General features: G+C 40.4%; 1 protein-coding gene and 1 long non-coding RNA gene across 2 annotated transcripts in view; one reads left to right on the top strand and one right to left on the bottom strand.

Moving 5' to 3' along the window:
* Positions 1-13897, top strand: part of LOC107543296 (uncharacterized) — a 37761-nt gene that overhangs the window by 7463 nt on the left and 16401 nt on the right. The gene's annotated exons all lie outside the window — the stretch shown is intronic.
* LGI1 (leucine rich glioma inactivated 1) overlaps positions 1-13897 on the bottom strand; it is a 31291-nt gene that overhangs the window by 10062 nt on the left and 7332 nt on the right. The window contains exons 3-4 of the mRNA XM_016220756.2: positions 7015-7086; positions 6843-6914 (exon numbers count right to left, since the gene is read on the bottom strand). Coding sequence (XP_016076242.1) covers positions 6843-6914; positions 7015-7086 — 144 coding nt within the window. The remainder of the gene's footprint in view (positions 1-6842; positions 6915-7014; positions 7087-13897) is intronic.

Here is a 13897-nt window from a genome sequence, read left to right as displayed (position 1 = left end):
ATTGGAAATGTTAGAGGCCCACTGCACAATTGGGAAAAAATATTTAATCTAGCATTGCTAGAGTAGCAAAAATTGGAAGCAACCTACATGTCCATCAGTAAGGGATTGTGTAAATTAATGATAGTTCATACTTAACATGAAATGTTTTGCAGGAGACTTTTTAAAATGATGTAGATCTCTATGATTTGACGTGAAATGATGCTCAAGTGAAAAAAAGAAGAAGTCAAAGATTACTATATAGACTGTAAACCCACAAGGAAGGGAGGGTATATGTCTATAGATGCATAAAGGTCTGGAAGGAGGTATAAAAACTATTGATGGAGCTTACATTGTGGAGTGGCTGGAATCTTTCACTTTGGCTATGTAGCTGCCTGGATAGTGAGAGTTTTTCATTATCAAGCAGGTATTATTATTTTAAATTAAGAAAAAACAAAGAATAACATTGAATTGTTAACAGAACCCCTCTGTATACGTAATGGTTCTGTCCAGTGAGGATTCAGTCAATCTAAATCATCATCTGACTGCATTCATAAAGTTCCAAAGTTCCAGGCTGGAATGCAAATGATTATCACAGTCAGCTTCATCACTCTCAGGAAGGTGGCTTTAGCCAACTTAATTTAACCTCTTTAGGTTTCTGTCTTGACATCTGCAAAACTGAGTAAAGAATACCTCTTTCATTTATTGTGAAAATTAACACATACAGCTGTGAGTATTTTTATACACATACCTTTGAAATGGATTCCAGGTAAATTTTGTATCTGCAGGTGAATTTTTAAGCCTTATGTCAGATAATCAAGACCATAAAATTAATCTTTTTCTTTGAAATTGTTGTCAAAACCAGTCATATTTAATACCTAAGCACCTTTAAATGCTCAATTCAGGAAGCTGAGATCACCTATTCTTTCTGTCTTTTTGAGTAGAGAGAACTCTAAGCCTTGTATTCTAAAATGTCCCATCTTTTACTGTTTCTGTCTATATCTATTGATATATGTGTGTATATACATCAGTAACACATCACTATGATACTTCTTTATTGCTGATGTATATACACACACATATATAACATACTGCACATACATATATACACACAAACATAAGTAATAACTAATATCATTATTCATGTCAATAAAATTTTACAAGTACAAAAAAACATTTTTAAAGGAGAAAAACAATAATTATCCTGGCAGAGGCAACCACTGTTAAGATTTCGCCATATTTTCTTTTAATCATTAATACAAAGCCCATCTCATGGGGACATTAATGTGGAAAACAAGTATTTCCAGAGAGCCATCTACCCAAGTCTTCAGACCTCCCCTCTCTCCTCTAGTGTAAGCCTGAATTGGTGTGGGAGAGCTCCTTGCTCTGCAAGTCTTTTTGCTGGGTGAGGGTCAAGTCAGTGCTGGATATTGAAACTGAGTACGAGTTCTATCAGGAATAAGAGTTAGAATAATGAAGGAGAGAAAGGCAAGAACATAGAGGGGGCTACGAGAGTTGTCAGGAAAAGACTTTCTACATGGTATGATTGAAGGAAACCAGGCTACTGCCCAAGCTAACCCTCTGCCCATCAGCTTGGTTTCAAGACTCCCTGGACTCAGCAGCGCAGTGTGGTGCAAATGGCAGGGACCACAGATGACATATCTGGGTTTGAGCTCTGGCTGTTTCCCTTTCCATGAAGTGAATGGTCACTTTGTCAGAATGATCTCGAAGCTCTATTTTAACTCTTAAATCACATCTTTATACTTTTCACTGTGAGAGGAATATGGCTTCATCTTTAATAATAATGAGATGATACTAGGAGAGATAATACTTTAAGCCACATAGATAAGTCAGAGAGTTTGACCACAGGTATTTATAGGGGCTAGGAGTGCACTGGAATATCTGAAGGGGGTGGGTGGGTAGGACTGATTGGGAGAGGAGTGGAGACAAGGCAGTGAGAAACATTTCATCATTGTTTATTTTTTAAGGGTCATTCTGTAGTGATACTGGAAGGATTCTTACCACTGTATCCCCAGTGCCTGGCACAAAGTAAGCCCTCAATAGATACTTTGAAATGAATGAGTGAATGGGGCAGGCTGGAGTGGAGGAGAGGAAGGGCACCAATCTAGACAAAGAAAAGAGAGGATGCTTCTATTAGGCCCTTTGTACCAAATCACTGAGCTAAGGAAAAAGTGCAGAGCCCTGTGAATTACCATGGTCACCCACCCTCCTGTAACCTAGACCCTCTGCTTACAAAGTGCCCTCCCTCCTTTTAGCCTCACTGTGGTAATAATTCCAAAGCAACGGGGAAACTCTTTAAAACGTGTCTTTAAGTAAGCACCTTGCTCAAGGTCCTGATTCACAGTCTACCTAAGAAATATTCTTTAATATTTCCCCCAGAAAACTGGCCAACTGAACATCTAGTTGCCTTGAGCCCAGCTGAGAAGATTCAAGCATTCTCAATGGCAGCCTTGCCTTCCTGGTAGAGATGATGACCACGCCTCTACTTTGGTGTTTTCATAGTTTACCTGAGAAAACCTCTGATTATGACTATGGAAACGACTGGAAAGTCTTCTCTCTAAGGCAGACCAGACTGGCTCAGACAGCACGTTTGTTTCAGTTCCACTAGGCGCTGCTGCTAAGAAAGCATTGCCCACGGCCATCTGGGTGCTCCCAGACTCCCCGCAGTGCAGATCCTCAGTTTGAGTTGGTGTCTCACTGAATTTGTGGTGCTTCAAGCACAGTTATTTTAATTCCATACAAAATGTTTAAAGGGCATAAATACACTGCAGCATTTGGAATCCTGATTGAGGACCAATAGAGGTTAGGCAGTGAGCTTACTGCATCTCAGGCTCTGCTCTAAGCACTTTGCAGAGATTAACTCATTTACTCTCATGACAACCTTAGGATCTAGGTACTTCTAAGTACATTATTATCCTGGCCCCCATTTTTACAGATGATAATTACTACCTTCATTTTACACATAAGAAATCTGAGGTGCAATGAGACTAAGTGACTTCTGATGTCCTATAGTTGTTAAGGGGTAAAGCTGGGCTTTGCACCCAGGCAGTCTGGTGGCACAGATCATCCCCTTAGCCACCACGTCACACTGCCTCTTTACATGCATGTCACTGTGAAGTCTAAAATGAAGACATGCTGCCTGACTGGGAATACACAGGTACCTTAATTTGAGGACTTCTATTTATGGATTTTGTACTCCCACAGTGCTGAGCAACCAGTAGGTGCTCCATAGCATGTATAGATTGATGACAGTTTTCCCCAAATATTTTTATACATGCATGCAAAAGTCCTGCCTCCATTGAGCCTTAACCACAGTGACACTTATGGGATGCCCAAGGGAATCATTACTAAAAACTCATGGGTATTAACAGAAACCAATTAATGTTGAGAGATTTTTGTCATCATTGTCCATTCAACTATTTTTTAATTTAGTTTTTCCTGATTTCAAAAGTAATACATGGTAACCAGAAAAAGTCAAACCTTACTGAAATATATAAACTATTCAAATGTTTAAGTTAATCATATATAAAATTAACACAGTATACAAAATAAAGTAATTAAGGGAAGGCCCCAGGATTTGACTTGCTTTGTAAGGGCTTAAATATTAAGAACTCTCCCTTTATCAAGGGCTAGCTTGAGGGGAAGGTGGTCATATAGTAATTTTTAAGTTGTCTGTAAATGTCTCTTTAGAAGATATGTCTACTGAGATAGATGTATAAGACCTTGGATCAACTTTACTGTTAGGCCAGAGTGGGAACTAGTTGGATCTAAAGGCATATGCATAACTCCAACTATTTGCATTTGGAAATTAAGAGCAAGGTCGGGCTCCTGTCTTCAGGATCTTTTCTTTCTTCCATAGCCATGTTTGCTCCTCAAATCATGTCCTGTGGGAGGGTCTCGCCAGCTCAATAAAAGCTTTCTGGTCCTGCTACAACTGACATGGTGAAGAGGGCACTAGATGGCTCGATAAAGACCTTGGGAAGCTTCTGGCTTTCCTGCTTACTAAAGTGGGAGCTCCTTAAACTCAGGGCGCACCTTTATGTTCTTATTTGTCAACAGGGGTAGTGCTGCTGCCTGTCTCTTTCTTAAGGTCATCGGGAGACTGTAATGAGGTCAAGAATACGAAAAAGTTCTGTAAACTCTTCCTGCAGCATATGCAGGTTGGAGGGCGAGGCGATCCTTCCTCACTGCTTGAGTATTTGCTTTTGGGAAGGATTAGTCTGAGGTGGAGAAAAGTGCACTTTGAAACCTAAAATCTTAAATAAGGAAGTTAATGGCTCAAACAAATGTCAGATTTATTTATAAGTGGTAATTAATGGAAAATGAACTTGATGTACTGAGCAGTCAGAGGAACATTTGGGCTTCAGATCCTCTCTACCCATCTCTCCTTGAAAGGAAAAAAAGAAAGAAGGAAAGAAGAAGGAAGGAAGGAAGGAAGGAAGGAAGGAAGGAAGGAAGGAAGGAAGGAAGGAAGGGAGGGAGGGAGGGAGGGAGGGAGGGAGGGAGGGAGGGAGGGAGGGAGGGAGGGAGGGAGGGAGGGAGGAAGGAAGGAAGGAAGGAGAAAAGAGCAGAAATAAAGAACTCAGGGACAAAAGCACTCAGGGAGAAAATATTTGTCTAATTCAAATATTTAGACTGAGCTCCTCCAGGTTGGAACTGGATCTTGTTCATTGCTGTGTGGCACGTCCTAGAGACTCTTTAGGATGAACCATATGGCATTGCCATTTTTACGGATAAAAACAGTCTAATATTGGCAATGCCATAGGAATCAACCCCCAAGTGCTAGATAAAGATGCAAGAGATGTAAGGGTCATATTCACTCAGGCAGTTTTAACCTGTTCCTATAATACCTCTTTCCCACCTCCAGCACCTGGTCGGAAAGGTGCGACTTCCCTTTCCCTGTCTGCTTTACCCTTAAGATTCATGCCTCTCTCTTTTAAGCCTGCCTTTGGTGTTCTCTTGAACTTAAAAATTTCTAACTATTAAGTACATGCTGTACTAGTGTCCCTTTCTTATCGTCTTCATACCTCCAAAGAAAGGGCCCGTTATGACCCAAATTTAAATTCTCATTTCATTTGAGAGATGTAATAGGCTCTAGTCAAACAAATGGATATTCTTTTCAGGGTGTGCAGAGATGTTTTTCTTTCCTCCTTTCCTCCCTCTTAATCCTTCCCTTCTTTATCCCTCCCTCCCTTTCTTCCACCCTTCCTTCCTTTCATCCCTGCCTGATGACGTAGATAGACTTGAGTGAATTTGGCAAAGCTTACATCATGGGTCCCCAGGGAGGACAAATGGACAGAGGCTATGTTGAATGGGATTTATGTGAATCGAGTAGATCTCCAAGTGGAGGTCATGAACTTCCTCCTTCCATATATTTGTTTCTTTTATTTACTTTTGTCTGAAAGATTAGGTTTGGCAGTGTTTGGCTCTGTGGCAATATGGCAAAACATTCACACCATCACAACCATGTTTGCATCACAGTATGTCATTGGCATGCAGAGCAGCACTGCAAATGTTGTTTTGATTGTAATGACTATATACAGAAGACTTGGAAAGTATAATGATTTTATAAAATACATCAGGCCATCAGTTCCCCCTTGCTGCAGATCCAAACAGCAGTAGAGATAGGGCCTGGTAGAGGTAGCATGATGACCACATGCCACGCTAGGATGTAGACTCAAAGGGCAGGCACTGTTGTCTGCTTTGTTTCCTGCTGCACCTGGGGCCTAGAACAGAGCTGGGAATGAGGTGTTGGGAGGGAACAGGTTCAAGCTGGAAGGATGGCACTTAGATCTCTTGCATCTTTATCTAACACTAATGAGACACATAGTAGGCACTGAGAAACAGTTGTTGAATGAATGAATAGGCATTGCAGTTCAACTATTGAGTTGTTGTTATCATAATTCCATAACTACTCAGTTCACTAGTTATATATCTCCTCCAACTCTCTGTTTCCTCATTTCTAAAATGGGGATTATTGTTCCTATCTGGCAGGACTGTTGAGAAGATTAAACGAAAATTCATGTAAAACATAATGACCAACATAATAGTAGTCACTTAATAAATGTTAGTGCCTTTCCCCCCATGTCCTTCTAGTTTCCTGAAGAATACATCTGTGTTTGTGTGTGTGTGTGTCTGTAGGGCGGGGAGGGAAGAATAGGAGAAACAAGTTATTTAATTCGTGTTGATCAGGATTTTCAAATTCAGCACTGTGCCATTTTAGGCTGGATAATTCTTTGTTATGGGGGCCGTTCTGTGCACTGAAGAATGCTCAGAAGTATCGCTGCCTCCACCTACTAGATGCAGTTACACCCCCCAGTCTTGACAACCAAACATGTCTCTAGATATTGCTGAATGTTCCCTAAGAAGCAAAATTGCCTCCTGCTAACAACAATGGACTCTAATCACCCTTTGAATGATTAAATATTTCAATTTATAGACAAGTCAGGTACTGTGTACACACTGCCTGTGGTTATAATATATGTTTAAATGTACATAAAGTCAAGGCATATACAGAAAAAGAAAAATAGCAAATATCAAATTAAGCTATACAGTCAACCCATAATTACCCATGAAGTGAGTAATGATTTAGATAATAAGAAAGTCATTTCAGTCACACAATTGCCCTGCATTAGATTGTTTTCTTAAGTATGGTTGGTTTAGATTCATCATATTAATAGTAATCAATTTCCTGGACATACACTGGCTGATAACAAGGAGAGATGCAAGTGTGCATGGAGAGAAATCGTTGAGATTTCTTAAATTTTCATGGATACCCACAAAGTGCTCACTTTAACCACAGGTTATTAGCAAACTTAAGAAGTAATAGCAACATTCATACTTACAGGTGAATTAAAGACTTTAGTCCCCGGAAAGTGTGTCTTGAAATGGACTTGATGTTGTTGTTTTCTATGAATCTGCAATAGGTTATAATATTTTTGTCAGACAGCTGTAGGAATCCGACAGCACTTATCCTGAATCATCATGTTGAAAAAGATGTTTTTCTTTTTTACTTACAAATACTCTAAATGTGGAAGACCAATAAAAGCATCATCACTGATCACATCAAAGGAGTTCGATGTGAATAACCTGCCCAGAAAAAGTACACAATGAAAATGGTTAAACCGACAGACTGCCAATTTATGCTGCTTTAGCTCTCAGAGAAGCGAGTGGGAGTTGTGTATGAAAAATGGCTGATGTCTGCCTTCTAAAGCGCTCTTCAGGTCATTTTTGTAGCTTTTTTTAAATCCCCAATTATCTCCTCACCAAATGCTCATCCAGGAAGGGGGGCTTTGTGCCCCACTCCTCACAGGGATGGATGTCACATGTCCTGGGTAACATTTTCAGATCCAATTTGGGCAATATGACAGCCAAATCAACATTTTACACATTTTCATGAAATAGACACTAACAGAATCTTTCCTTTTACTCTAAAAACTTCTGAAACATTCTGACCAGCCCAAACAATGGTACTTCAGGGTTTTAAGCCTGGGAAACCTAGGAAAGCGGCCTGTTCTATTTTCAAAGAAGGAAGTTAGCTGATGTTCATAGAACCAGTTACAATGGTACATCTACTACGAGGTATCACAGCTCAATGGGGCAGGGACCTACTTCCCTAGGCTTATGATTTTAGTCACAGCTTTGGCAATCGCCTCTTCTTATTTCATGATTCTGGAAAACAAGAAGATTGTGTGGCCTCACTCCAAGATAAGTTAACATCCAAAGACTTCCCGAGGCTCCAGGTTTTCGTTTCATTCTGGGTAGACAGCATCAGGGATGGCAATAATGGGATAGGGCAGAAATAGATACAGAGAAATTCTTCCCATGCTCACTGGTTTGCCAACTGTCCCGTGGGTGGACCGGCGGCTTCATAATCATGCGCTTCAAGCCACCAGAAGAAGCCGCGTCTCTCACTGGCTCCCCGAATGTTGCATCAGGTGCAAAGCAGAGTGGGAAGCGGGGACCAGTGAGCAGGACTTGCCCACACACGTCAGGGAAATAAAACAGGATTTCTACTAGAAGTGTCCTCTGCTTGCTCCTTGCTTATCCCTAGCACCTGTAATACTGCCCACCCCATAGTGGACACCGAGTAAATATTTGTTAAACAAAGAGGAATTCACTCTACATTAAATTCCGGGCGTTAGTACATTGCTAGGTTGAATATTCCTCAGAGCAAGGACTTATCCTTATTTGCTTTTGGACTTATCCTTATTTGCTTTTGTGTCTCCAGCCCCGAGCACAGTTCCTGGCTGAATAATGTTTGTTGAATTAGAATTCAAGGATTAAAACTCCTGGTTAAAACTTCAACTACATACAAAAATTTCACAAATTTAAGTCAAGGGAAAGAAGCCAGAACACAATAAAGTATCTCCTATATAATTATACTTATGTAAGAAACAAAATCCAGCATAACTGACTCATGCTGGCAGAAATCAGGATCGTGGTTATCCTAGGAGGCAAGGAGTAACTGGCAGGAAACACAAGAGGAGTCTTTGGGGATAGTGATAATGTTTGGCTTCTGGATGCTGGTTGCAAGGATGTTCACTTTATAAAAAAATCATGCTGGGGGGTGAGTAAATAGGCAGAGCACAGAGGATTTTTAAGGCAGTGAAAATATTTTTTGTGGTGCTATAATGATGGATATATGTTATCATACATTTGTCCAAACCCATAGAATGTACAAAACCAAGAGTGAGCCCCCATGTAGAGTATGGACTGATACTATAGGTTCATCAACTGTAACGAATGTACCACTCTGCTGGGGGAAGTTGGTAATGGGTGAGGCTATGCATGAGTCAGGGTAGGGGGTATATAGGAAACCTCTATACCTTCTCAATTTTTCTGTGAACCTAAAACTGCTCTAAAAATATGAAGTCTTAATTTTTAAAAGTTGTGATATCTGCATTTAGGATATCTGCACTTTTCTTTCTGTATATGATAAGTCAATAAAAAGGTTTCTTATAAAAAATAAAAATGAAAGTGAAAAAATTTCCCTTTGGCTGAGATAACAATGAATATCAGCCCTTCAACTCTGAATTCATTTGTATTTATAGTTTTCTGTGGACAAGGATTCCAGGGACAAAGATGTGTTAAGTTATACCTGCATTCTGAATCAGTTGAGTGGGCTATCCTGTGCAAAGCTGAAGACTTTACAAGTTCATGTTCTATAAAGTGGGTGAAACTCTGATCCTTAATATTTTATGGGTTCCTCTGAATGTTTGATTTCAATATTATGACTTGTTTTTGTGCCAGATACGTTAGAGTCCCACAATCCTTGTCAAGCCAAACTATCCCCACCCTACCCCCTCTTCACATGCAGCAGACTTGGGGCCGACTGGAGTGGCTGTTTTATACCATACAACCTCTGTCTCTTTCCTCAGATTATTAGGGCATCGTGGGCTTCATTCGTGGAATAGGAGTTATGGGCTCTGCTTGGGGAGTGGGAGTGGTGGGAGTAGGTCTGGAGATGGCTGCATGGGAGTAGTTAACCTGCTGAGAAAATCTCTCTTTGTCGCAAACCAGACTGCTCATACGGTCACACCAGGGCCCCATGGCTCTAACAACACCCACTTGTTCAGACTGTATCTAGTCACCTGTAACATCTTAATTACCATTGGAACTGTCATTGGCCCATGGGTGGCCTGCAACCTGCCTTCCAACCCAAAGCAGATTCTCCTGGCTAAGAAGAAGAGATAATTTAGGGGGCTGCCCCATATAATACCCTCCCCCCACCTCGGTGAGGACCATTCTGGATGAAGAAATAGCGAGCACAAGGTTGTCAATTGCAGACCGCACTGATTAGATAGAGAATAAAGATCCCAGTTTCTAAGCTAGTAACTGCCCCTTGTTATGCACATGATGCATTAAGTAAGTGAATCCATTTGTTCATCTGTTAAAATAAGTATTATAATAACAAAAAGACTTGCTGGAAGATTTTTAAGACTTACATGAGATAATGTATTTGAACATGTCTCCAACGTTTCTGCCAAAGAATATCTAAGCAAAGATCGACATGAAATGTCAGGGCTGGGAGAGCCCCTAGGTACCATGAAGGGCTTTAGTTTTACTGTTAGGGAAACGGGTTCAGTGAGATTGTCACCCACCCAAGGGAACTGGTAGGTGTCGCCAGGGAATTAGGCAGCCACTGACAGTGTGTATAAACATGAGTGTGCACACTTCCAGGTACATATGTGTGTCTGTATGTTTACATGTGCACACAGGTGTAGATAAGAGCAAGACACACAGGTTACAGCTGTTGGAATATTTGTGGGCACAGCTAGAGGGCTTGCCAGCTTGTTTAGAGCTGCCTCTGCTTAAACGACTCAGACTCTGGTTGTTACTAATATTCTCCTTTTTCCAAAGGAATAGGGATGGTTGAATGATAATTAATAATGGGCTGATGACTCACTTTAGTTACACGGGCACGTTCTAAGTTCAGGTGTTGTGTGATGTGAATAACTTGAATAATTTACATTTGAAAATTTTAAAATATGCTCTCAGGATAAGAAAGCATTAAAACGGGAAGCATCACACAGGAGCACAGTATTTCACAGCTCTTTTTTACTCTAATCCTTGAAAAACATTTTCAGTGCAAATCAGCTGATCCTTAAGTTGACCAGCACCTCTTCAACCTGGGTTGATGGAAAATAAATAACCTGACTTTAGCTCCACATAAATCTGAGGTGGGGGGCACCCAGAGAGGTATGTAGTTCAAATCCTCTTTTTATAGGTGACGAAAGTGAGGCCTGCAGAAGTGACTTACCAAGGTCACAGCTTTGTCAGCAGCAGGGCCAGGATGAGTATGCAGGTGTTAAGTTCACAAAGATTCCCTTAGGAATATTCTTGGCATGCACACAAAAAGACCCGAGCATGGCCCTACCCCTTTGGTTTTATAGTCTATTACCTCTATCCCAGGAGAGTCAAACTTTTCCTTTCTAGGAGTTGGCATAACTAGTACACAGCCCATCTCCCGTGTTTTTTACAAATTCAGTCTGTATCACCCTTGTCCTGAAACACTATGGAGAAGCGATTTCAATTTTATCTAAAACCTATTCTGCACTATGCCTCATCTTTAGCAGCTTGCCACCTATGAATCATTCAAATCCTCAAATGAATACTATAGAATAGGTTTTATATTCTCCACTTAAAATATAAAGAACACAGGGGTGAGATGGGTAAAGTAATTTGAAGCTTGTAACTGGAAGAGTGGAGATTCTGTGCTCAGGCATGTTTTCCCATGGTTGGCTGGCAACGGTCATGGGCAAGCCTGTGCTTCCTCCTTTTAGTCACATCAGATCAGCCCAGTATCTGCTGCAGACCTAGAAGAGCCTTGCCCAGTAGTCCCAGAATGTGTTGCCTGGAATGAAGACCTTTTGGGATAGAAAGGTTTTACATAAACAAAATAAATTAATTAATTTGGGAAAAGTGGGTAAGTGAACTTAATTGGGGTTCTTAATTACACGAGTCTTTCTATCCTAAAGAAAAATGAGATTCTTCAAAAGGAAACTAAATATGCAGTTTCCCAGTCTTCTTGATAATGGGACCCTTTTTTCTTTGAGCTTTATACTAAATGAATATTCCATGGAATGGACCCAGGGAAATGCTGGTTTAGGTGTCTGGGAAATAGCTGTGATGGAGCCCGCTCCAAACAAAAATAGTGAGCTTGTAAATTTAAGGTCAGGGGTCCTTTTCCTGTTGAATGGGCTGCCAGTGAGAGCCTACTTCCTCCAAAAGATGGAGCATCCATGGGGAAGTCCCCAAAGAAATTATGTGTACCAAGCTGCGTGACCAGGTGGGTAGCCTGGTGGTGAGGCCTAGGTTCAAGATACCACGCTTAATGAACCCACACTAACAGAATTGTCAGTTACTCCTTATGTGGAGATAGATGGTTTAAGGCAGCCTTTAAGATGGGCTTCTTTCTACCAGCCTGGAGCTCTGCTAGCAAGACTTTCTAGGACAGATGAAGTATAAATAATTAAGCTAATAATAAAATAAAATATAAAATAAAGCATAGATTCCCTAAGTGTGGTCTACAGAACCAATTTCTATGGGATTTTAAGCAAAGTGAAATAACATAAAATAAGTCCAGAGCCTTTTCTGTGCCAAGGTGAATTGTTCATAGCTAAAAGGGATAGAATGTGCAGTTTTCCAAATTTATGTGAGCACAGAACCCTTTTCTTTCAGGACAACTGTTTGATGGGACGCAAGTTTAGAAAACATTGGCCTAAGGTATACCTTAAAAGTAAGTCAGTCCTTTTGCTCTTTTCTTCCCCCCCTCTTTCTCTCTCTCTCTCTCCCTCTCTCTCTTTCTCTGAGACCAGAGCTTACACATACAAATGAGAGTTGAATCCTAGGGAAACCACATGTTCTTGCCAGAAATGCTCCCACTGTTTCAAAGGGCTTTTGAAACTCCTTTTCAGTGATTGTCTGCAGGAATCAGGACACATTCTCCTGAATGCCCTCCTTAATGGCAGAGGCTGACCCTTTGAAAGGGAAATTGATTTGGGGGACAAAACTATGCAAAGTCAAGCCCAATGATTCATGTTCAAGAGGAAGTAGACAGAAGTGGTTAAACTGAGGATGTGGATTTGCACCCCAACTCTGCACTTATTAGGGTGCGACATTGAGGAGGTTACCTAACTCTTCTAGGACTCAGTACTTAACCCTCACAATGACAGAGAAATAAAACATGAGATATATAAAGTGCTTAGCGTCAGGCAATATAAAAATGACAAATGCCCTGTAATAAAACTTGACTTGCTTTTATTGCATGGCTTGTAAACCGGTAGTGAAGACAATTCTCAAGGAAGGATCTAGAAATATTTAGCCACAGAAGCACAGGTGGGAAGAACCTAGGACCACCTACAAGGAGTTCTCTGCAAGTCAAGAGTTTTTGTACATATAAATTCTAGCCTGTTTATTTTTTTAAAGTCTCATTGCTTTTTAATAATATTTTACACAGGCAAACACTTGCGTCTTGCCACATAAATGGGCCCAACAATTCCTTTCCAGCCTTTGCCCTGAGACATTGCTGTACTGTGAGCCACCATGGGGAAAGTCCCAATGGACCTGCTAGGGAAATTGGGAACTACATTGTTATTTTAATAACTTCATAATAGCCAACTTCATATTTTGAAGCTTTTCCAATTAACAATCTAATTTACTGGTTTGTTAGAATTGATACAATAAATTGTGTCCATGTCCTTAACAAGACCATTTTCTATATTATATTAAAGTAACTCTGTTTGTAAAATAGAATAGAACACAATAGAATTTTAAGCTCAGAAGAGACCTTAGTGAATTAAATGCGAAGCTCTCAGATGCCAACTTATGTTTTGTTTGGTCTTTATCCTGTTTCAAAATTTGCTTCCAGATTTCTGCCTTCCCCTGAAAATTAGGAAAATAAGGACCTATGTTATGTATTATATTCACATCAGCCATAATCTATGGGGGCTGAGGATATCATTTTTAGATAAGACATACGTTCTCTGGTTTACGGTAGTCACTAACATTCTCTATTGTCTTATATCCAACTTTGGGTTATATCCAGCTGTTTCCTTCATTTACCTTATTACCCCCACCCCCATTGGCATTTGAGTTGGAGAAGCATAACTTAATCTAGCTCTAGTATTTTACATACATAACATCTGAGGCCCAGGGATATTTTGTGACCAACCCAAGGTCACACAGCCCATTAATGGCTGAACTGGATTTGAAACTCATGTCTCCTGACTCAAAGTTCAGGCCTTTTACCAGCCTACCACAGATCCACTCATCTGAAGACGTGTCAGCGCTAATTATTGTAAACAAAATCTGATATGTTTTACAAAATATGGTGCCAGTTGTTTTTTTCATGAGGAAGAAGTGAGAGTTCTGCTTCCTCCTTTCCCCCTAACCCTCC

This window comes from Miniopterus natalensis, chromosome 14 (assembly GCF_054644295.1).
Source record: "Miniopterus natalensis isolate mMinNat1 chromosome 14, mMinNat1.hap1, whole genome shotgun sequence".
In the NCBI taxonomy this organism is placed as follows: Eukaryota; Metazoa; Chordata; class Mammalia; order Chiroptera; family Miniopteridae; genus Miniopterus; species Miniopterus natalensis.
Note: the sequence above shows the minus strand (reverse complement) of the source record. Positions and strands in the feature narration are given on the sequence as shown.